This window comes from Petaurus breviceps, unplaced genomic scaffold, assembly GCF_028583685.1.
Source record: "Petaurus breviceps papuanus isolate PSGF00001 unplaced genomic scaffold, PetGlider_PUasm1.0 178, whole genome shotgun sequence".
NCBI lineage: Eukaryota > Metazoa > Chordata > Mammalia > Diprotodontia > Petauridae > Petaurus > Petaurus breviceps.
In genome coordinates this window covers 26,995,647-27,020,292 of record NW_027185777.1, presented here as the reverse complement: position 1 = coordinate 27,020,292, position 24,646 = coordinate 26,995,647, and the positions used below count along the sequence as shown (strand labels likewise).

The window sequence follows — 24,646 nt, the reverse complement described above, 5'->3', positions numbered from 1 at the left end:
ATCAGATCTAGAAAGTACAGTTTGAAAATATCTATCTACCTCTCTCTTCCTTGACCAGTAATGCTATTTCCATTACCCTTTTCTGCAAAACTAGAACTTGTCTCTCAATGTTTATAAAGAAATCACTGCATGTGCCAGATTTTGTCAGACTTTAGTACCGTGTGGCTTGGATATGTCAGGGGGCTTGAATGTCAATACTAGTTCTGCTACTTACTATGAGATTGTAGACAAGTCATTGATAGAAACTCCTTCTTTGAACCTCAGTTTCCTCATTGCTACAATGGAAGGGCTGGACCAGATGGTCTCTAAGGCTCCCCTCTATCTATCGATATTAGGATCTTTTTTTTTTCTTTTTGGAGGGGGGAAGGTAGGGCAATTGGGGTTAAGTGACTTGCCCAAGGTCACAAGGCTAGTTTTTGTGTTGTGTCTGAGGCTGCATTTGAACTCAGGTCCTCCTGACTCTAGGGCTGGTGCTCTATTCATTGCAGCACCTAGCTGCCCCTTCAATACTGGGATCTTATTAAATCATGGTCACATCGCATATTTCAAAGCCACTTCCAGTGCCACGGCAGAACCCAGAAGGATACCTACTGTCCTGACATGTTGTAACTGTTTTGCAATAGCTGAGAGAATGCAAACTAAGTTGCCCAGAGTAGTTTGCTAATTATTTTTTCTTTTAAAACAATTACCTTCTCTTAGCAAACTCCTCAAGAATCTTTATTCAGTTGCTGAAATGCTTCAAAATATATAACTTGTATCTTGGTGGAAAAATCATTAACGTTGGGCAAGAAAGTACCTTTTTTTCCCCTCCTTTTTTGATCTGAGGATACTCTACTGTGGCCTCGAGGTCATGTGTGGCCCTCTAGGTCCTCAAGTGCAGCCCTTTGACCGGCACAGTTCCCCACCCCTGCTCTACAGAGATTACCTAGTTTATTTTGTTTTTGTTTGAGCTTAAGAGAAACAGCACGCTGGGCTAGTGCCAATGGTCCATCCAAATAAGTATTCTAGCTTTGTCAGCTACATCAGGAAACATTCTATGAGTCATCATGGTAGTTGCTCTTCAGGACATCAGCTTTAGAAGTGTGGAATAGACCCTGAACTTCCTAACTTCCTCTTCATCAGCACATGTCTAGTGATCTGAGGTATGCTGAGAATTCAAAATACCTCCAGTTTTTAGCTAACTAGTTTTTCTTACAAAGATATAAAACTCCATTCCTGGGAATCATTTTTTTTCCTGTCCTAACAGTTAATGCTTAAAGAAAAGGGAGTTATAAAGCACCTCTGAACAATAAGAAAATCAATATCCATCTACTTTTAGAATCTTTGAGGGCATTTTTGAAAAAAGGAAATTACAAGCTCAGAATTATAGAAATGGTACTTAGGTCTTAGGATCAACATAATTCCAATATGACTTCAGGGTTCTAAAATCAGGAATTATGTATTACAATAAGGAAAGAAGAGAAGCAAAAGGAAGATAATTTCCTTACCCTTTTTAGAGTAGAAAGGCCTAAAGTTGGGAAAACTTTGTAGCAAATTGTTTGGTTTTAGAATCCTCCATTTCCCATTCCCTCTGTCACCTCTGAGGACTTTTTTCCAGAGATCCCAGTTACCCACATGCAATCTAAACTACAGCACCCTCGCAGACCAGCCTTGTGTTATGGGAATGGGAATTTAAGATCTTCCCTGCCCCTAGGCCCTTTGATAGGCTTAAGTGACTCTGAGAACCTTCCTTGATTTGAAAATACACTCTGCCCTCTAATAGGCTGAATGTGGTCACTTGGAGCCTGTGGCAAGAGGCTTGTTTTTCAGGAATGCCAACGCCTTGATACTCTGTGTTTGGGCAGTGGGTCAAGAGGGTTGTTACATTCTCTGAGCCAGGAGAAGGCTATATAATATCCTGATGTGAGGTTTTATTTTGGGTCTCACTTTAAGAAGAGTTGTGTGATAAGACCAGACAAGACTCCAGGCAGCTAGCTGTCAAGCCCCCCACCCCCGGCTTTGAAAACCCAGATGTTGGTGCTTCCCTCTCTGATAACTAGGTATGGATGTAATGGTCACACAGCTGGAAGCCTGTCTGCTGATGTTTCTCTGTAGTTGTCTGCTTGTACTTGTTTGTATTCTCTGAAGTTTAGGGTATTGACCTTTTTCCCCTAAACTAGGTAAATGCAAGATTGTTAACCCATTTTGAGTTGCTTTCCTTTAGAAAAGCAGATCTAGGAACCTGTGTTAGCAGCCACCCTGGGGATGCTGGGGTGCTTGCTGCTACACCTTGCTCCCAAACAGCTCCACTCTACCAAATTACCCATCCCTCCTCTAAAGCTCTTCTTCCTTCAGAGCAACTGATCTCAGGTATTAAGAGAAAATTCACCTAAACTGAATTACTAAGTTCATACTAATGTGTCCATGCTTGATAGTTCACTTGAACCTATACCAAGTGAAATTTCAAGCAGTATAACAAAGGGAAATTAAAAAAACCTCCAGCAATGCAGGAGCATTGAGCAGTACCAGCATTTAGGTCAGGGCATAGGCAGGGTGCCTGGAGTCTACTATTAAGGTCAGTTCCTCTAAGGTGTTCTTTTCAATCTATTCTCTTCTACTTCTGAAACTGCTCATTCCCTAAAAGCACTAATGACTTTTGCACTCAGCAAGGATAAGGTGACTTTGGAGGTGGGGATGATGATGAAATCTGTGGGGAGGATCTCTTTGTAAAACAGGGGTGGTTTAGACATTAACAGTACAAAGTATGAGCTGTCCAAAGTTGGGGCCCTTTGTGTGTGTGTGTGTGTGTGTGTGTGTGTGTGTGTGTAACTTTCATGGGATTTTTAGACAATAACCCCAACACAAATGAATCCACTGGTGTCCATTGCAGGAGGTGGTGTGTGTCTGCCTTCCTCTGAATCTCTTCCTGCTTCTCAGAATTAAGGAAAAATCAGGAGCATCTGCATTCTGTGCTTTCCTCAAGCATCATCCAGTGAGATGAGAGGACACGCTTCTTTCCAGCTTCTCATTTTCCTTCTACAGACCGTAACAATTTAGTACAAAGAAACCTTTCCAACAGCTATTTCAATGCAGTGTATTGTGAACCAAAGGCTCTTAAGTACTTTGGAAAAGGCCACACAAATAAGGGGTATCCAAGCTATCATGAATACCCTTTTTCCATCATGAATCATGGGACACAAGTTTATGATCAATACAACTTACTGAGCCCATAAACACCAAAGGATTAAGAGAGCAGACCACATTCCCACTAATAACTTGACAAAGATAATATATAGACATATATATGCATATGTATATGTATGTGTACATATATGTACATGTATATGTATATATGTATGCATGGGGGGATTCTATTTAAAGAGTAGCCTCTATTTAAGTAGGGGTGTCTCCTCCATCCCATTCAATATAGTGCTGTACACATAGCCAGCACTCAAGGAATGCTTGTTGGTTTATTAGTTTGCATTATTATAGATATCAGTGACAGCATCAAAAATGGATGGGGTCGGGGGCAGCCAGGTAGCACAGCGAGTAAGAGCACCGGCTCCAGTGTCGGGATGACCTGGGGATCGAATCCAGGCTCAGACACTTAGCATCCACCCAGAAACACCTGGCTGTGTAACCTTGAGCAAGTTACTTAACCCCAGTTGCTTTATAAAAAAAAAAAAAAGAATGGATGGGGTCATGCAAAACAGAGAACCTGTCTCAATGAAAGGCTGCATTTTTTTTCAGTCGAGAATCTGAATGTCTTTAAAAAATTAACAGTTTTTAAATGTATGTGTATATACACATATTATGTGTATACATGCGTGCATCTATGTGAGTATATGTGTATCTATTATACATATACAAACACGTACTTTCCTAGAAGAGGGCATAGGTATCTTAACACCCTTCTTGGGGCTTAGCTTTTGTCCACAGATTTCAAGGGGTGTCATCTACATATGGTCTCTTATCTGTCAGTTGGGGATGAAGATAACTCCTACAACCTCTTTCCTCAAACTGTTGTAAAGGAAGCATTTTGTAAGCTCTGAAGTGCTACTCAAAGATTCATCATTATTATTACTTTGATGTTAGCCCTGTCAGAACGCTAGACCTGGAAGGCCCTTTATAGAACCAATCCCTTTATTTAACAGATGGAAATTGAGGCTTACTGTAAGACTTGCTTAGAGTCAGAGCTCAGATTAGAAGCCACGGTGGCTGATGGTCACTTCAGGGCACCCACCACGACACCATGCTTGTCTCCTCACTACCTTCTTTTGCTTTTAATATTCAACATCCTAAAACATATTTACATTTTTTTGCAGAAAAGATGCTAAAAGAGTGATGTGCTAGGATGGCCTTAAGAAAAGGTGAGGGAGGGAGGGGCATGCTTTAAGAGGGTATGAGAGTGTCAATACTTTGAATTTTTAACAAAAAAAAAGGAACATTTGAAAAAAATCCTTTTTAAAATTTTGTGTATGCAATCATTTTCCATTTTATATGAATATTTTGTTGATGGTTACTAAATTTAGAATAAAAGGAAATGGAAAGAGAAAAGGGGGAAAGAATAAAAAGAAGGAGGGTAAAGGAAGGAGAGAAGAAGGAAAGAAACCTGTAACCATCAATATGTGTTAGCTACTTCGCTCCCTTGACCCTAGTTACTCATGATCTCCCATGAACCATCTCTGCTGCCTAAAAGTCGGCTCACTACTACTCTTGTTATTCCTGAAGGGAGGAGCACAGGAGTCCCTGAAAATTGGATGGGATCACTGCACTAACAAGGGTCCAAGAGCTTACTCCTTGCCCATTTTTTTAAAAGGTGATCTACACTCCATATATCCGTAAATCTTATACATTTCATAAGCATAACCATTTTTTCAACCTTCTTGATACAGTGATTATTCAACCACACACCAATGCACACACATGCACATGCATGCACACATACACACACACTTTTCTTTAAGTCATCATTAACGCATACTTGGATATGAAGTGAAGGCATGGTTCTGAATACCCACCATTTAATTGTATACTTGAGGTTTGGTTGACTGACTGTGCTATCATCTAGGAAAATAGTGGAACAGGAGCTGTATTTCCTTCCCATCTGTCCTGGAGGATGCTAGGAAGCAACAGGCAACAGAATGACAACAATTATACACTTGCTGAATGCTCTTCTCAGAGACCCTCCCACCTTCACTAACGATGATCACCCACAAAAAAAAATAGCAACCTCAGTGAAATTTCTTAAATCTCATGGGAACAGGATCAAAAGGCTTTATCTTCCAAAGTAAAAAAAGCATTTGCTTTTGATTGACTTAAAAAATGAAATACAAAGTCTGCATCAAAAAAGAAAGAGCAGAAAAACCATGCTACAAAGCAACATGAATCCAGTCGTATGGTGAGGAATGTTAAGCCCCCTGTAATCACAATAATAGTAAAACCAGCTAGCATTTATATACACTTAAAGGTTTGCAAAGAGCTTTAAACAGATCTCATTTGGTCCTCACAACAATCCTGTGAGGCACATACTTATTGATAACCTCATTTTACAGATGAATGAACTCGGGCAATGAAGGAATTAAGTGCCTTGTCCAGGGTCACACAACTAGTAAGTACCCGAGGCAAGATTCAAAAGTACACAGTAGGTTTTTCACGCTGCCACCGAAGGGCTATAATTCAGGGTTCCTCAGGCAACTCCCAAAGATTTGTCTACTGCATCACAGGTCAGAGCTGGGTTACCATCTTCTCCAGGGTAAGGAGTTCCCACATTGTGAGTTTCCTATAGCCAACAATAAGGATCCTTCTCTACCATACCACTATTATAACAAGATTCCACAGAATCAATTCTTTCTCTTATTCTTATGGGTTTATTTGGAATCTAGAGGCCATTAACACATTAGACTTTATAAGATACGCTTAATGTAAGATGCATGTCACATTGATATTCATCCCCTTGACCTATCTGCTTTTCAGAACTATGTAAGAGATGAAAAAGTAAAGTTATCAATCCAACTGATGGAAAAACCTGTTTTAAAATGTGTTATAAGCTGATACATCAGAAAGCAGAAGAAATGAATAACTGCTAAGGTCTTGCGTAAATTCAGTTGGTCCAAATACAGGCTGCCACCCACTGCAAGCCAAACTCCCAAGTGAATTTATTTTTAAGGAATGAAAGGATCTGGGCTTCAATTCCAGTGATGTTACTACTTGTGTGACTATAGGGAAATCAGTGTGATCTCTCTAGGCCTTAGGTTTCTTAACTAAAGAGGGGGTTAGACTAAAGGATCTAAATCCCCTTATAGTTCTAAACTCTATAAAAACAATATGAATCCACACTGAGAAATAATTACATATACATCTACATATATGTGTATATACACACACATATATCCCCAAGAGATGGTGGGGACAGCTGAAGACTCCAAGGTCAGAAAGGACCACCTTCACAGAAAGCAAACATGTTGGCATCAAGGAAGCACAGGGAGGAAGAAGCAACTATTGTGCCTGGGAGAGAAGAAGTCATGAAGAAGATAGCACCAGTCATGGCATCCACTGTCTCTAGAAATGAAACCTATGTGGGAGAATTGAGCAGTAAGTGTATTGGGTATGCATGTTGTATCACCAAGATGCTGCCTCACTGGTCTGAAGATCCAGTGATTCCTGCAATTTTTCTTGCTTCCCTTTCCCTCTCTGCCTCTCACAGAGGAGTATGTGCACCTGTGTGCACCCATCCCTTTCAATCTCCATTTCTTACGAATTTGTCTGCCTTTCCTTTCACTCTTTTTTAAGTATGATAAATCTGGTTACAACCAATGAATTGCTAAACTATGTTCATCTGTGCTCAAAGTAGAGAGTAGCCTGGAGGAAAGAAAGACAGATTTACAACTGTGTTATTGTGATAAGAATATATTCTCTCTAGCTGGAGCCTTGAGATAAAAAAAATATATATATAATTACTAATTAATTTAAACAACTTCACAGAACAAATTGAAAAACTCAAACCCAGGTCTTTCTAGGCAAATGAGTCAGCAGTCTAGCTGGCATTGGGAGGTGGGACTATGGCCACTAATCACCTTCTTTCAAAGGAAAACCTTTGCTCTAGGGTTATGGAGAAGAGGGAGCAGCTGATGAGTCTGGGAAGCTGGGGGCAAGTAAGAGGTCATGTCTAAGTTTCTAACTCAACATAGAAACACCCCACTCCATTCCTGAAACATATTATAATTCTAGTAAATAATGGATGGTTGAATGACATTTGGTGATGGAGAAGGGAGGAGTCCTGTGAGTGTGTCATGGAGATAAAAGAAAAAACCCATGCTTTGGGAAATATACGTACTATATTTTTAGAAAAAGCAATCATTTCAGTTTTGTTATATTACAAACTTACTCCCTGGAGCATTGTGGCAATAAACTACTCAGCTAAGTCCACATTCCCTATGTATTATTCCCAATCCTAAAGCTATGATGAAAGGAAGGCTAAGGAACATTTTTTTTAACTTATCTCTTTCCATACAAACAATCATTATACTCATTTACATCACTGCTGTTCCCCTTGTTCATTTTTTTCCTTTTTTTAACTGGGAAAATAATCATAGACTGTATCCTAATTTTAACCTATATATATATAGTGGGACCAATATGGCATTTCACATTTTTAAGAAGCATTGAGTTCACTGGTGAAATTTAAAACTGAGAAAATTCCCTATGACGGGAACTGGTAAGTGAAAAATATGTTACCAATAAGTGACATCTAATTTAAAACTAAGTGGATGTTTGACATTCTACCTGGATATTGTGATCAGTTGACACTAGCTGTATAATTCTGATTCTAGAGTGGATTTTTTAAAAAATTAGATTCTCTGGACAGTCGTCAAATTTCCATTTGGTTTTGTGTTTATGTTGACAGCTAAAGTATGTTCTCTAGCAAATGAGAAAATTATCCCAAAGGGAACATGAAATCAGTGTCTGGTCTCTTCATATACCAAACAATCGATAGATAGACAGACAGACAGACAGATAGATAGGGAGGGAGGGAGGTCAGTGGATGGACGGAGAGATAGATAGACAGACAGACAGATAGATAATCAGTCTTGTTTGGTAGATCTTAAAGGGACTTTTAAGACATATATAACCAGTTGCTTCATTCATTACTCCAAAACTAATATATTAAAATGAGGTTTCTAGTCTTAAAAAAAATATGAAACTTACAAGCATTTAAGGCCTTTGAGAACTGAAGAATAGAAAAACTCTTCACTTAAAATTTCTCCCCAAAAATCAGAATGATTGAGGGAACCATGAGTTTGCAAAACAATCATTGTATATGTTGTTATTAAGGAGGCTATTACCAAAACATTACTAAGTCCTAAACACTGGTGTTCGTAATAATAATAAAATGCTTTAAAGCTCACAAAGCACTTTTCATCTATGGTCTAATTTGAGCCTCACAATGGGTATTATTATCCTCATATTACCATAGGAAACAGAAGCCAAGAGGTTAAGAGTATTCTCTTAATCATTAATTATAAGGCATATGATGTTTAATGCAGCTTGTCACATTTAGGAGCATTTAGGGTTTTTAGCAATTTGTTCAATATCCCAATCATGTGTTTCAGACATCATAAACTCCATGTATCTGAAATCCAAGCAATGTCCATCCATGGTCTTCCTGAATTCAAGAACTCTCTCTTCCATATCACACTGCTAGCCACAATCAAATAACCTGTCAGGAAATCTAAAAGGCAGTGTTTGTACTTGGCCCCATGACTACTTAAGCTCTCGCTTTTCTATGGCTGTTTAAGGAAAGAACAGAAGGAAAGTATATCAAGTCCAAGTTACAACTTAAATGTCAACTTTTACTTGACATTTCCAGGTTGACAGAATTAAACTCTAACAATCTCATTAGGAAAATCTAAATATGTACAAATGGTTCTTTCTCTTTCTAAGTAGCTATAGTATCTACATTTTAGTGACTTTAAAAATGGTAAAAATTCCTTTGAAGCTTCTGCAGGGTAGCAGACAGGGTGTCAGAATGCAAGATCAAGCACCAAATCTCCTGATGAAAACTAAGAAATGTACATTTTACTTTAAGCAATATAAAGATATACTATATATTAAAACACTAATTACCAATGTGTATACATGTAAGTACAGATATGGACATATATGTTTTAAACACATTAAAAAATTCTTTGTGCTTGAATTTTTTTTAAAGGAAGAGGGAATCACTTTTGCAGTTTTACCAACAATGGAGCAAAATTGACAGTAAATGACTTCTTTTTTCTCTAGGGCACATTCTTCTCAAGGCTGGAGTGTAGACAACCTTCTGAGAGAAAGGGTGACTGCTTTCCTGCCTTTTCCATTCATTAGCCTCTATCAGCTAAGTAAAATGAATGTCACAGAGCAAGAGCAAACATAGGTGTATAAAGGACCTGAAGGTTTCAGAGATCAAAAAACAAAACAAAACAAAAACAAGCCTCAACGTGGGAAAGCTGCCCAGCTGTTTGAGTTCTTCCATGCTGGGTCTCCCAGTCTTAGCTACTAATTCAAAAAAGTCCTAGATGTGCCAGATACTGTCAAGGGAATAAGTGACTTAACTCAAAAAACTTTTAAATTATTTCACATTTGAAGTTTCTTAATCATCAACTACATGGCATTTGATTTTTTTTTAACGCAACTTGTCACATTGTCAAATTTAAAATTTTTAGCAATTTGTACGATATTATGATTCATACTTAATAAATGATTTGTCTGAAATCCAAGCAACTGAAAACTTCCAATAACTAGAAATCTTGGTTGAGGGAGGAGGGGAAGATGTGGAGAAATAAAATCTTCCACATTCTGCTTTTATGAGAAAGATATAAACAGCAAGCAAATAAACTGATTACCAAGAACTCCTTTAAAAACAAAACAAACTAACAAAAACAGAAAACCCTCTTCACAGGGTGAGTCACACTGTCATTGTAATTTAGGCAGATTTCTTACACCACTCAAATTTATGATCTGGTCCAATGGTAACTGATATTTATAGAGATGACTCTGAGGCATTGTCCAATTATGAAATCAGCAAAAAATATTGTATCACCCTTAGGATATTTTAAAAGTTAAGTCTAGGGGGCGGCTAGGTGGTGCAGTGAATAGAGCACTGGCCCTGGAGTCAGGAGAACCTGAGTTCAAATCTGGCCTCTTACACTTAACACAAAAACTAGCCATGTGACCTTGGGCAAGTCACTTAACCCCAATTGCCCTCCAAAAAGCAACAAAAAAAGAAAAAAAGTTAAGTCTATGTGTCTCCTGCATTCTGATTCTTTGAAAATTTGAAGTGCATATCTGGTGTGTGTGGATATGTAAATACACATTGGACAACTTTGTATGCACACACATATACATACATACACACATATATAATATATACACATGAAAACACAAGCATACAACACATCAATATATACACTGATATATATACACACACAACAAAATATACACTAATATATGTATGCATATATATATATATATACACACCCACAACTTAGTTAACCAAATTATTCAATTTTAACTTTACCAAAACATATAATTCTTGAAACATTCTGAATAAATTAGAATTTTTATATATAAATGCAAACATAGCACATACTTATGTATATGTACATCCCGAAACATCATAATTACAAATTTAATAAATGTATCATTTTGCTTGCCAAGCAACTGAGCTAAATATGCTGGCTATAGCTTCAGAATTTTTTGTTATCTATTTTTTGTATCTATGCCCCAGAGGCAGTTTGGAAGAGAATATGGATGACATAATCTTACATGACTAGGTACCATAAGCAGCACAGATGGATTTCCCTAAGAACACCAAATGTAACTTGCCATAAGTCTAAAAGATTAAAAACATACACAGAAAAATAAAATCAAATAAATTACATATATTTTTTATATCTTCACTCAAAAATTTTTTCATAGTGATCTTATCAACATGGGAATTCCTTCCAGTAACCAATCACACCTAGCCAACCTTTGATGAGTTTGCCACATGAACCCCACCTATATTGTCGTCCTCACTTTCTATCATATAGTGTAGATAGGCAATGGAATATATGCATTATCCATCCATTAATCCCTAGATCTGGCTATGTGACCAGCTCATCTTTTTTTTCTGGTCATAGATTTCTTGGATAACAGTATTTGCACCCTCTTGCATGATTTCTTATTTTAATCTGTTGTAGCCTGCTCTCATCCACCAAATGCCAAACCATAATTCACAAGGAGAGAGCAGATATGGAGAAAAGATTCATCCAAATTTGTGACAAGTCCCAGTTGCAGAATCACCTTAAACAACATAGCTTTATTCCCTTCAAATACAGCCTATTTTAAAAACTGAGATGCCGACACTATCTAATAAAATGAGAAATGGTTTTACAAGTTAAAATTCACCTTAGGCCTACATTAAAAAAATAATCTGACAACACCACAAAAGGTCTTTAATATGTAAGAATTGTTGGGCTCGATATTGAAGGGTATTTTACTTCCTAAGCACTGTGTTCAAAAATATAACAAATTCCAGGAGTTTGAATTAATGAGTTTCTTTTGTACATAAGAAAATTTATAAATTGATATGTCCAGAAAGGAAATATGCCACAGACGATAGATATGATATGATATGATATGATATGATATGATATGATATGATATGCCACAGAAAACCATTAGAAACATAATCCTACAATCACAGACCAATCAAAGACCAAAAGCTAGAAAGAACCTTAAATGGCATCTAGTCCAATGTCTCCTTTTACAAATGAAGGGATGTGGTTAAAGAAGGTTTAAGTCATTTCTAGGGTGAGTCAGTGACACTGGTGGGATCTAGGAGTCCATAGGCAGCTCCCTTCCTATTAAACCACACTGAAATGCCATTCACAGTGGGTCTTCCCAGGAGCTCACTAGTGAGCCTGTCGACTAGGCTGGTGCTCTGTGGTTCCTCTCTCCTTCCTTTGTAGTTTTGGTGAAAGCAGACAAGCTCTGCATCGACAGAAGGGTTTCTGGGGCCAGAGAAAATAGAAGAACTAAATGCACAAAATGACTGGCTGGCCCTAAACCAAGCTTCACATCACTGTGGAGCGCAAGTGCATTTTCCTATTAATGCAAGCATTGCTAGTTCTTTTTAGAACCCAATGATCCTCTGCCCTAGACTAAAATAAATCTTTTGGTATATGTGATTGACAGTTTATAACAGTACAATTAAAAAAAATTGGATGAGAATACTAAAATAAACGTGGAAAAAAAACAACAAAAAAATGAGCCATGTGACCTTGGGCAAGTCACTTAACCCCAACTGCTCTGCCTTTCCCCCTCCAAAAAGCAAAAAAACAAACAAAACAAACAAAAACCAAATAAAATAAACAGGGAATCAAGAATCTATGGCAAAGACAAATCTGAAGCATGGATAGAGTTAGGAATGCCAATGTTGTTGCATTGACTCCTTCATTCCACAATCCTTGGTGTCTAATAACACACCCTATGACCCACTCTATTGAGGTTAAGCTCTTCACCCCCTGCCATGAAATGCTCTCTCTCTCCACAGCTTAGCTACATGCCTTGTTCCTCCTCTACTCCCCTTGCTCAGTGCCTGTGTTGTACCAAAGTGACAGATATGTCTGTCCCATGTGTTGCTCATGTAATATTCCCTCTGCATTTCCTGTCTTCCCCTCTACCCTCCTGGAGCACTTTCTTTTCCTTCTTTTATTAGCTTCCTCAAATTCAGCCTCCCCTAAACCATTCATTACCCAGGGGAACCTGAGATATTTTCTTTCCTATAATGTATTGTAGCAAAGCAGTTCACAAAATAAGACAAGAGAATAATAACCCTAGACCAGAATTTGCTCACAGTACCTTCCCCTTCAAAATGACCGTGTGTGTTTGTGTGTGTGTGTGTATTCATACCTATTATATACATTTTCGAGTATAGCTTTCCCAAATGAAAATCTAAGTTCCTTGAGGGCAGACATCTTCATTTTTATGTCTGTATTGCCAGTGCCTAGCAAAGTGCCAGACACAGAGTAGGAACGTGATAAATGCTTGATTAAATTGAAGGATTATATTAACACAATTTCATATTATTTATTTATTTACTTAATGTTTATATTATATTAACACAATTTTAAATTAACACAATTTAAAATTACTATCTCCATTGGTATAAAGAATTCTTTATAATGAAATCACAGGTCACTTGTGGGTTTAATAATAAATATTACAATTATTCTAGGATATAGTATTACAGGATTAAAGCATTAATATAATTTCTTACATAACATTCTATATTTATGTTATAATAATATTATAGTTATGTATCATATAAAAATAATATAGTATTAATAAAACTAACATAATTATGTGATATTATACAACTGTTGTGATAATTGTTGTTTTATGTTTGCATATTAACATGAAAACTTAGAATCCATGAGTTGAATCAGACCTTGGAAATCAAATGGTTTGAAGCTCTCAGTTTATATATAAGGAATTTGATAGCTACTAATATAAATACCATGCAATGTTATTAATATAATCATTATAATTATGATGATATTTTTGTGTATTTAACATTAAGACTTAAAGTGCGTGAGTTGAATCAAACCTTAGAAATCAACTAATCAAAAGGTCTCAGCTTAGAAATAAAGAAACTGACAGAGAGGGTTAAACAATTTACCTCAAAATCCCAGAGTGAGTCAGTGAAATAAAACTGGGATTAGAGCCCAGGTCTCTCTATTCCAAAAACTCCAAAATCCATGCACAATAAAGCTTATAGATAACTACAGGTCAATGAGCTGGGAAGATTCTAGAGTTGCTCATTAAGGACAGCAAGTTAATTTCTAAAAAAAGGAAGCAATGATGACAAAAAGTCAGCACTGGCTTTATCAAAAATAGGTCTGTTAGACTAAGCAAATTTTCTTTTTGGGGGGGATAGAAGGAGGCAATAAGGTTACTAAATTGGTAACTCAGGTGAAGATTACAGATATGCTTTACTTAGATTTTGGTAAAACATTAAAGTATCTTATTTTCTTCTTGTGAAGTACAGAGAGATGTAGACTAGATGGAGGTTACAATTAGATGGCATCAGAACCACCGGAAGGGCTGGTCTCAAAGAGTATGTAGTCATTGATCAGTCAATGTCAGCTTGGCAAAGTCTGGAGAGGGATGGGCTGGAGCCCAATGAAGGGCCCTGTGCTGTTAAATATTTTTGCCAATTACTTAAGTAAAGGCATGTTTATCACATTAGCAGATGACACAAAATTGGAAGGCACCATTAACACAATGGAGGATGGAGTCAAGATCCAAAAAAAGATTTTGACAGGCTAGAACATCAAGCTGATTCTAATAAGAAAAAATTCTGTATTATACCTGAGTTTTCAAAAGTCTATTTCCCAATGACAAAATGGGGAAGGCATGATTAGACAGGAGTTTGTCTGAGGGAGATGGGAGACTTTTCAGTGGACTCCATATGGGTCAGCAGTATATCAAGGCAGGCACAAACTCCATATGGGTCAGCAGTATATTGAGGCAAGCACAAAAGCCAAGAAAACCTCGGATTTGAATGAAAGAGGCCCAGCTTCCAAGAGTCAAGAGGTCTTTCTGTACTCTCGTCTGGATCAGACTACATCTGAAGTACTGTCTGGAAGAATGACAGTTTTAGGAAGGATACTGCCAAGTCTGAGAGAATCCAGAGGAAGGCAAACAGGATTATGAAAAACTGTGAGCTTATACCATACAGAATATTAGCTGAAGGAACCAGGACTATTTAGTCTAGAAAAGAGAAGGCTCAAGGGAGATTGATCACTATTTGCTAGTATTTGAAATGCTGTCATCTGCAAGCGTCCCTAGTAGACTCATTCTCCTTTTGTTCCCTCCCTTCCTTCCCCTACCCCATTCGCCAGAAAGCAGACCTAGGAGCAGTGGGAGGGCAGATTGGGCTTAATGGAAGGACAAAATTCCTAGCAATCCTAGCTCTCCAAAAGCTGCCTCAGGAGGCGATGAGATCCATTCACTGGAAGGTTTCAAGGAGAGAAGCTGGAGGAACACTTGTTTGATATGTTGTAGCACGGGTTCTTTTTCAGTTTTGGCTTGAACTAAAAGGGCACTCAAGTCCCTTCTGATGAAAAAATTCTGTAATTCTTATACCAGGTGTTGTATGAGCTCTTCATGTTAAATAGCCTTTTGTGAAGTATGTCCAAGAATGAGTTACCCATTTTATAAATACAAGCCCCCAAAGATGAGAAACTTCATTCTTGTAAGGTATGTTAGACATTTCTGAACCAAGATCTGTACACAGATGGGTACTTAGCTCAGGTCTGATAAAATACAATAACAGAAAAATAGAGAACACTGGGTAATAGAAAAAGACGACCAGGAATCATGAGCCATGACCTCTAGTCTTGAGTCTATCGCTAACTAGTTACATAGCCTTGGGTAAGACTCTTTGTGCCTTTCCTGGAAAATGGGAAGACTGTCTGCCCTACATACCTCACACGAGTTTGTGAGGAGCACATATGAATTAGTAAGCATCATAGAAATATAAGCTACTGTCATGAATGAAAATCCCCGAGAGACAGAGTTTCTGGGTAATTAGTAAGCTAATAAACAATAAATCGATGGTCAGTGGTTTATCTCAGTAACCACAGACCCCAAGGGAGACTCAAAAACTCCTTAAATCAGATGTGACAGGGAACACCCCTGACAAATGAAACTCAACTATGATTAGTGGACATTTAATGAGGAGGTGGGCTAAAAGTCTTCAGCTCCTCCTGCTGAGAACATGGCTTGATCACAAGACTCAGCAGCTTCTAGGCATCTGAGAAGGGAAACCATTTACATCTGGACCTCGGTGGCTAATTTTCTCCTTCATGAGCTGGGCTGCCCTAAACTCTAATGGAGGGGATCAAGGACAGAAGTTCCCTCCCCCAGGCAAAGGCTCAATTAGACTGAATTCTGTTTATACTTTTAACGGAAATTAGTGGGGTCCTGCCCAACCTAGTTAAGGAGCCCTGAGAGCTAAAAGTAATTATGTTACTCAGCCATGCCCTGCAGAGACTGACTGATCTTTTCAGGGAATTGGATCTTAACAAAAGTAAGAAGAAAGAGGTGGATCACAAATTAATAATTAGCCATTGATATAATAGCATAATATTAATTTATCTCACTATCATAATTAGAAGGGGAAGGGGGGGCAAAAATGAAAGCTTAAAAATATGAATTGAAATGAAAGCTAATTCATTCATTTGAATGCACACAAAAAGGGTAATGATAAAAAGTGAGAGAAAATATGGCTTTGATATAAAAAAGATAAGGAAAAATTCAGTGTTAGGTTGAGCAGAACTCATTTGACATAAGTATCATAGTCCAATGAAATTAATTCCATCCTTAGGCTGTTAGCAAAAATTTATTGCTTGCCTACTGTGCGCAGAGCACAGTAGGGAACAGAACATAGGATGATATGAAAAAAATCAAGTGTAAAATAAACAAGTTCACTCACACGGCCTTTAGCAAAGTCCACACAAAAATGCAATACAAATCAACTGGCAGTTATTAGGTGCCTACAACATGTGCTAGATATGCTTGGAATACAAAGACAAAGATGAAAGGGTCTCTGCCCACTAGAACCTGACATTCTTTTGGAAGAGGAAAGGCTAGGAAAGAGCAGAAATGAAAATGTCACTGAGTGAAGTAGAGAAGACTGGAGTGTAATCAGAAAGACAGGGGGCATCTATCACCTTCAACTGAAGATGCCTTGAGATGCCAGGCCAGACAGATATCGGGTCTAGACTGAATGCTAAAGGGGACAAGCTGACAGGCTACTTGGGACAAAACAATCAATGCCCAGGCTGGAAATGCAATAGAGTACGGGACAGCTCTGGCTTGTAGGGCAGAGCTCGCCTCTGGTCTGATCTGTGTACAACATAGCAGCAAATCATTAGCTTATAAGTGACTTTATCTGCCTTCAAATAGAGTCAGCCTCAGTGGCATTATGGCACAATGCATTTCCTCTATAGGGAGATGTATTTCTTCCTCATTACAGCTAATGACAGCAAGAGACAGCCCTAGAGATGCATTTAGGATGTATGAGGCATCCTTGAGGGCTGAAATCACAGGGGAGAAATAGGTTTGCTTGGCAGGGTATTGACACCGCTATGGAGCAAGCAATGCCCTGGGGCCTTTCCAATGTTCTTAGCAGGGCTACTCCTACACAAAGACCTGCTCTGGCTTTATTATCATTTATACCATTTATGTGATTTTTTTAAATATGACAGCTCAAGAAGCAATCTTAAAGACCTATTTTCTATTACTGTTTCATCTCCTGGGTATGATAGTCAGAAATATGCCATTTTGGGTGAGTTCTTACCAATTCATTTTGGGAGTCAGCTCAGGTGCTTCTGTGGTTTAAAAAATTAATTTTCCATTAGGAGAAAGGGGCCAGGTCAGATTATCCCAGAAGATAAGGAGTTTAAGCTTCTGTACATACTTTGTTATAGTTTCTATTCCCTATACACTAATACAAAAATTCAAAGAGTCCATTGATACAGACTAGTCAGACTGGGCATCTTTCCCCAATGAAGGGGAGGAGGCAGGCAACACTTTAACAAAAAGAGTACAACCACCAAAGAAACTGTACCAATCTGGGTGTATGCTCCCATATGCTTAATTTATAAGCAGTGCAATTGTAAAGTATCCTTGAGTTAAGTTCAGAAAGACAGGGATGGGGTAGGAGATGAAGAAATGGACCACTCTTTCCAGCTCAGCCAGTTCCCAGCTGGACCTCCGATGTACCTAGGCATATCCCAGATCATGCTAACAAGCCTGAACTCCAGTCAGCTATATCAAAGAAGTACAGATGTCTTCACAGTATCCTTCATTTTACTATTCACTAGCTATATTTCAGAGGCAACATAATATAAAAGATAAAGGGTTGGCCCTCAAGTCAGGAAGCTGAGAGTTCAGGTTCAGCCTCTGACACATACTAGCTCTGTGACCATGGGCAAATGATTCAACCTCTGAGCACCAAGGCAATTCTCTCTTACTCTTAAATTAATACAAATTGCTGATCTCACACTGGTGAAGGGAACTTTCATCCTGGAAGTTTCCAATACCTATGAAACCATAAGTCTTGACCCAAAGGGAAAAAAAATACATTTAGGAAGTTCTTTGAGCCATGAATTGTTGGGTTCCTCCTTCAATCCATAAACAAAAAAATGTGGCTATGTAATATGTAAATAATGACCTTCTTCTTTGGAGAAGGAAATGGCAAACTATTTCAGCATCTTTACCAAGAAAACCCTATGGACAGCATTGGCGTGGGATGGTCCATGGGATCATGAAGAGGCAGACACAATACTGAACAAGGAAACAACAGCAACCACCTGACATTTACATAACAATTGTTAGGCACAGAATTTTTATATAAATTATTTGATTTGCTCTTCATAACCAATATGTGGGACAGGCAAACAGGCTATCACAATTTCCTTTTTACAGAAGATGCCTTATGTATTTTACACAGAGATTAAATTAAATTCCTAAATTAGTTAATACAGCTAGTTTGTTACAGGGCTCAGATAAGAGCTCAGGTCTGCAGACTACCAGTCCTGTGCTTTTCTCTCTATAGCCAGTGGAGGGGGATAAACAGAGCTTCCTTTTCCTTTGGGAAACAAATTTCATAGTCAGAGCTTGCTTATTGAGAATGTTTTTCCTTAAGAAGCTGGCTCCTCTTTTTGGCCTTGCTTTTAAAATTATAAGGATAAGCCATGGCGACAACTGACTGAATGGTTCATAAGCTTGTTAGCATGATCCTGGGCTATGCCAAGATACACAGGAGGTCCAGCTTGGAACTGGCTGATTTACTGGTAGAAGGGGAAGAAAAGCTCTGCTTTGGTGGGCAGCATATCTCCATGTTTTCCAGTGGTGGTGGTGGTGGTGTTAAATATCACACACACACGTGTGTGTATGTGTGTGTTCCACTTTATAGAAGTACAAATAAATGAAGCGTTAAATGAAGAAAAGCAGGTCGCCACATTTTATGAGGGGATAAAAAGACAGAACACTGTCTTCTCCTGGCTGGCTTTCCTTACTAAGTCCAGACCCCAAAGCAGTATCTGCTCCTGATAAAGAGGATGCTGTTGCTTCTCCAACTTCACACGTTTCTCCCTTTCTCAGTTTCAGAGGTTACTTCACAGGCTGAATAAATTAAAAAAAAAAATCCTGAGCAAGCTAAGAGAGAGATGGGGTAAGAGAGTGAAAATGGGCCAAGGAGCGAGGGAAGGAGAAGTATCTCAGAGAGGGCCTGAGCGCCAGATTGATTAAATGGAAAATTGTGCACCGTCCCATTCCCAATCTTACCCTCAAGATACCTAAATTACAACAGTGGAGCTGAGGAATCATGAGTGGTTGTGAAATACGAACAACTACCTATAATTCCTTAGCAATGGTTATCAAACTAGAGAATTTAATTCAGAGAGGTCTGCCCCTAAACTGTGTGACTGCAACCTTCAGAGTTTTTCAGTGGCTTATTTGGGGGCCAAATCCCAACACCATGTACAAAGTCTCATTGCTATAATTAAAAGAGATCTAGGTGGCACAGTGAATACAGCACCAGCCCTGGAGTCAGGAGGACCTTTGTTCAAATATGACCCCAGACACTTGACACACTTATTAGCTGTGTGACCTTGGGCAAGTCACTTAACCCCAATTGCCTTGCATTCCCCCCTCAAAAAAAATTAAGAGATCTCACCAAAACCATTTTATGAACTTTTTTTCTTTTTTAGGACAACAATTAAGTCAGGGATTCTGACACTTGTCCATCATGACATGGGTACTGAAACCTTTAGGTTCACTGGTATAACACAAAAGCGAAACCCTATAACCTGTCAGCAAAGATGGAGGAGAGCTTAGAGGAAAAAGGGGGGGCAGTCAGGAAATCATAAGGAAAGAGGAATGGGGGGGTGGAAAAGAAATACAATAATATTTTACATGTGCCTAGCATAGTAAGCTTTCCAAAGCGTTTTTATACATCTTATCTGATTGCATCTCCTTAACATCTAGGCTGAAGGGGAGAGTTGACTAGAAAAGAGATAGATATAAGGACAAAGAGAAACATAGGCAGGACTGAAGGTAGAAAGGGAAGTAGGGTAGAGATTAAGTGGCAAAAGAGAGCGAGAGGAAGATAAATACAAGCAAAATGTTAAGATAGTAATCTCTTTAGGAAATCTTCCTTGACCTCAGAAAAGATACTCGTGTTAACATTTTCCTGTGGAGACAATCCACCTGTCTATCAATCAATACCTCTGTGATCTATACCATCATTGTTTCTAGGAATTTTATGAAAGAAGTTGGTTGAAAAGGAAAAAATAATGAATACATCTGACTCAGCTTCTAGGATGGTGAAGGAACTCCAGTTCATGTCATACGGGAATCAGCTCAAGAACTTGGGAATGGTTAGCCTGGAGAAAATTTGGGGTGGGGAAAAGTACATGACAGCTATCTTCAAATGGGTGAAGGGTAGCCAACTGGAAGAAAGACTAGATTTCTTCACAGCATCCGGGGGAAGAATTAGGAACAATGGAGAGAGAAGAGGCAAATTTAAGATAGGAAATCTTTTTAACAATCAAAACTAACAAAATCAGAACTGGCCACCACAGGACATCATAGGTTCCTTATCACTAGAGTCTTCGAGCATAGCTCAGATGACCCTTTGTTAGTTATATGCTGAAGAAGGGATTTTTCCAGGTTGGACTAGATGTCCCCTGAGGTCCTTCCAATCTGGAAATTCAATAACCAAGGGTTCTCCCAAGTGAGAGGTGAAAGTATTATGAAATGGAAAATCAACACTGTACTCAATACTGTAATCAAAAGCCTCTTTCCATATCCTCAAGGCTATAGGTTATCTGTTCTGTTATGCTCTCCCAAGTGCCTATAATAATGAATGTAAATATGGCAGGTTATCAGAAAACAGAAACACACACACAGAATCAATTAATGTTTCTCCCTAAGGTCCCAGTATTAAGTTCCGTAGCAGAACATTCTTATCTTGGTTCAAGACCATGGTATTCAGGCAAAGAAAAGAGTAGTTAGAAATATTTTTTCTTTCACAAGGTAAGAATGAATTTTGAAGTGAACAGGTCATGACAATGTAGCACATACATATGGGGTCTCAAATCTGACCACATTCTCCTAGAGGTCACCTGACTTCGCCCTTACATTTGACTCTTGTTGCTATATATTTCATTTGTTAACTCCAAACTCTAAAGTAACCTAGGAGTATTCTTCATAACATATACCTCATTGAGTCCCCACTCTAATTAATGAAATACCAATTATCTAACGAAGTTGAGAAGTTGCCTTTGCCACTAGAAATTATTTTACTCATCTATATTTAAATAAATATGTAAAATGACTAAATATTCATGTAATTAACAAATGAGATAAATATCATCTTGAAAGTCTCCTCAAAGTCTTAAAATATCAGCAGTTGATTCCTCTGCATTTTTCTGGAAACTTAAATTTTAAGGCATTCATCTAGATAAATTACTAAAGTCTATTCCTCTTTAGTATTAGTCCCGTCTCTGTTTTCTCTTTAATAAACGAAGGAAAATCTCTCCCCAAATACACTGTGCTGCTAGCTCCTTAAAGACCACACTAAGTTCTCTGTATAGGATTTCCTCATAAAATAACAAGACAGTTTCCATTAAAAACGCAAACAAAAACAAGTCCTTCCTCCTCACATCCTCTCTCTTCTCTCCAGCTCTTCCTACAGTGGCTGGCATACACTAAGCACTTAATAAGTGCTTGTTGACTGGCTATCTCACAGATCTTAACTAGTTTTTGGGTCAAGAAAAAAAGCTTCACTTCCTCCTTACTCCTCAGGGAGACGAACTTCACAGTAAAGCATTTCTCTCATCCAATCAGTCCCTTCCAATAGTCTGTCTAACTGTCCTCTTCCCAATATGGCATCTCAACTTTTAAAGCCACAGTAACAATAGCTGAGCTCCTTTTTCTGGGTTCTTAAAGAAACAGTAGAAGTTTCCATGAGATATGCACATAAAAGGCAGGTGACAATGAAACAGGTGGAGAAGATGAGGAAGGTCAGAATGGTGATGAGCCTCCAGAATAAGTAGTATGACAAATGGTCAAAGGAACTAGAAAAGATATTTCAAAAAAGGAATATGAGAGCTGTCTTCAAATACCTAAAGGGCTACCACACTACCAGCTGGCCTCAGAGGGCAGAATCATACGATAACAACAATAAGCATGATAATAATAATAAGTTATTACTCTACAGCACTCACTATGCACTGGGCACTCTACTAAATGCTTTACAATTATTGTCTCATTTGGTCCTCACAACAGTCCTGGGAGGTAGGGGTTATTCTTATCTCCATTTTGCAGATGAGGAAACTGAGGCAAACAGAGATTAACACTTGCTCAGCGTCACACAGCTAGGAAGTGTCTGAGGCCAAATGTGAACAAACTCAGGTTGGCCTGACCCCGGCCCTCCCTCTCCTCTGTGCCATCTAGATGCATTATAAGCAATGTGTAGAAGTTGCAGGACAGATTTAGGCTTGATGTAAACTAAGGGCAGCACAAAGCCTGGGAAACGTGGTCAGTTACACATACAAAATTAGTAAATCTGAAGCAGATAAGTAAGGTAGAGAGTAAGGCCTCACGTAAGTTCACTTGGTTTTTGTTCTTTTGGCCTCCTTTCATTTCTATGGGAGACCCAAAGGACACGAGGGATCTGAGGAAAAGTGGGCGGTTTCAAACTCAAACAGTGTTTGTTAGGAAGGCTGCCACTGAATGTAATTCACTGGGGAATGTAATTTGGCCATGAAAAACTAAGAAGGAATTCTATGGACTCTTCACCCTAAGTCAGGTAGAGGACTGGGAAAGAGATGTGATCCTGCTAAGTAGGAGGAAGCAAGGCCCAAAGAAGACTAGATGCCCACTGGCTCTAAGTAGCTGGCTGGTGATTCTCTGTTCCACAAGACAGTGATGCCCCTTGGTATCTGAGACTCTAGGAGCTCACTGATCCCCTGACTAATGGTGAAACAGCACCTGAATTTTATCCCCAGTACGGGTACTGTATTAGAAAGGGGTCTTCCTTCCACACTGACAGAGTGAAGCTTAAGTTACAGGGCTCTAAGCAGAGAGAGATGGCAGAAACTACTCTTGGAGAAAATAAAACACTTAAGTGAACACTCCAGCTAAAGGGAAAGGCTGGTATTAAAGAGAAGCTTCACAATCACATGCCTAACAGTGAGCAGAAGATCAGTGTAACAATGCTCAGGCATTATTATATCAAGCAGCAGCCATAAGACTAGCGAGAATAGCTCAAAGATATCACCAGAAGTCAATGAGCATTCTACGTTATTAAAGCTATTGAGTTTTCCATGTGTGAGATCTGACCATAAATGCTCCCAATCTGTAAGCTTCTCCACATATTCCCTAAGGGTATCCATTCTTCTCAATTAAAGATATGTATATACAAGCACACCTCATTTTATTGTGCCTTGCTTTATTGTATTTTGCAGGTATTGCATTTTTTACAAATTGGTTTCTGGCAACCCTGCATCTAACAAGTCCAGCAATGCCATTTTTCCAACAACGTGTGCTCACATCATGACTTTGTGTCGCAATTTGGTAATTCTCACATTACTTCAAACTTTTCATCATTATCATATCTGTTATGGCAATCGTGATCAGGGATCTTTGATATTACTATTGTAATTGTTTTGGTCTGCCATGAACCACTCCCATATAAGACAGATAACTTACTCAAATAAATTGTATGTATTCTGACTGCTCAACTGACCACCATTTCCCTATCTCTCTCCCACTCCTCCAACTATATTACACAAACTTTGTAGATAAAGAAGTGGCAAAGTTTGAGAGGATTGACTCCAATTCTGAAATAAATTCTACTGTGAGTAAAATGCTATCAAATGGCATCACATGCTACAAAGAAATCTTTTGTGAAAGGAAGAGTCAAATCGATGCAGCAAATTTCATTGTAATCTTATTTCAAGCATCCCAACCTTCGGCAACTAACACCCTGGTCAGTCGGCAGCCATCAATAAAGAGGCAAGACCCTCCACCAGGAAAAAGATTATGACTCTCTGAAGGCTCAAATGATGGTTACCATTTTTAGCAATATTTTAAATTAAGGTACATACATTTTTTAGACATAATACTATTGCACACTTCCTAGACTACAGTATAAATATAACTTTTATATGCACTGAGGAACCAAAAAATCTGAGTGACTCACTTTATTGCAATATTTGCTTTATTGCGGTGGTCTGGAACCAAACTTGTAATATCTCCAAGGTATGCCTGTGCTTGTGGAAGAATATGCCCCTGGTTTATGAGGAAAATATTACGTCCTCTGGCTTTGTCATAAAAGTAAACACTTTACTGTAGCCTTATAAGCTATGGTTTTGAGTGTCTGTGGAATCGGAGAGTAAATTGAACCTGAAATTTTTTTTTTCCATAGGATGGGGAGGAGTTAGTTCCAGTGTTACATAAGGAAAATCTTCCTAATAATTAGTAATGTACTATCAAAAAGTAGAACAAGCTTTGGGAAGTAGTGGGGTTTTTTTATGTCTCCTCTCTCTCTCTCTGTCTCTCT

The 24,646-nt window shown here is 38.5% G+C and overlaps 1 protein-coding gene across 3 annotated transcripts in view; it reads right to left on the bottom strand.

Annotated features, from left to right (window-relative positions):
* The window catches only part of CCNY (cyclin Y), a 310,615-nt gene that overhangs the window by 47,617 nt on the left and 238,352 nt on the right, over nucleotides 1-24,646 (bottom strand). For all 3 annotated transcript variants that reach the window (XM_069086526.1, XM_069086525.1, XM_069086524.1), the window contains one exon: nucleotides 5,001-5,101. In XM_069086526.1, the coding sequence (XP_068942627.1) occupies nucleotides 5,001-5,101 (101 nt within the window). The remainder of the gene's footprint in view (nucleotides 1-5,000; nucleotides 5,102-24,646) is intronic.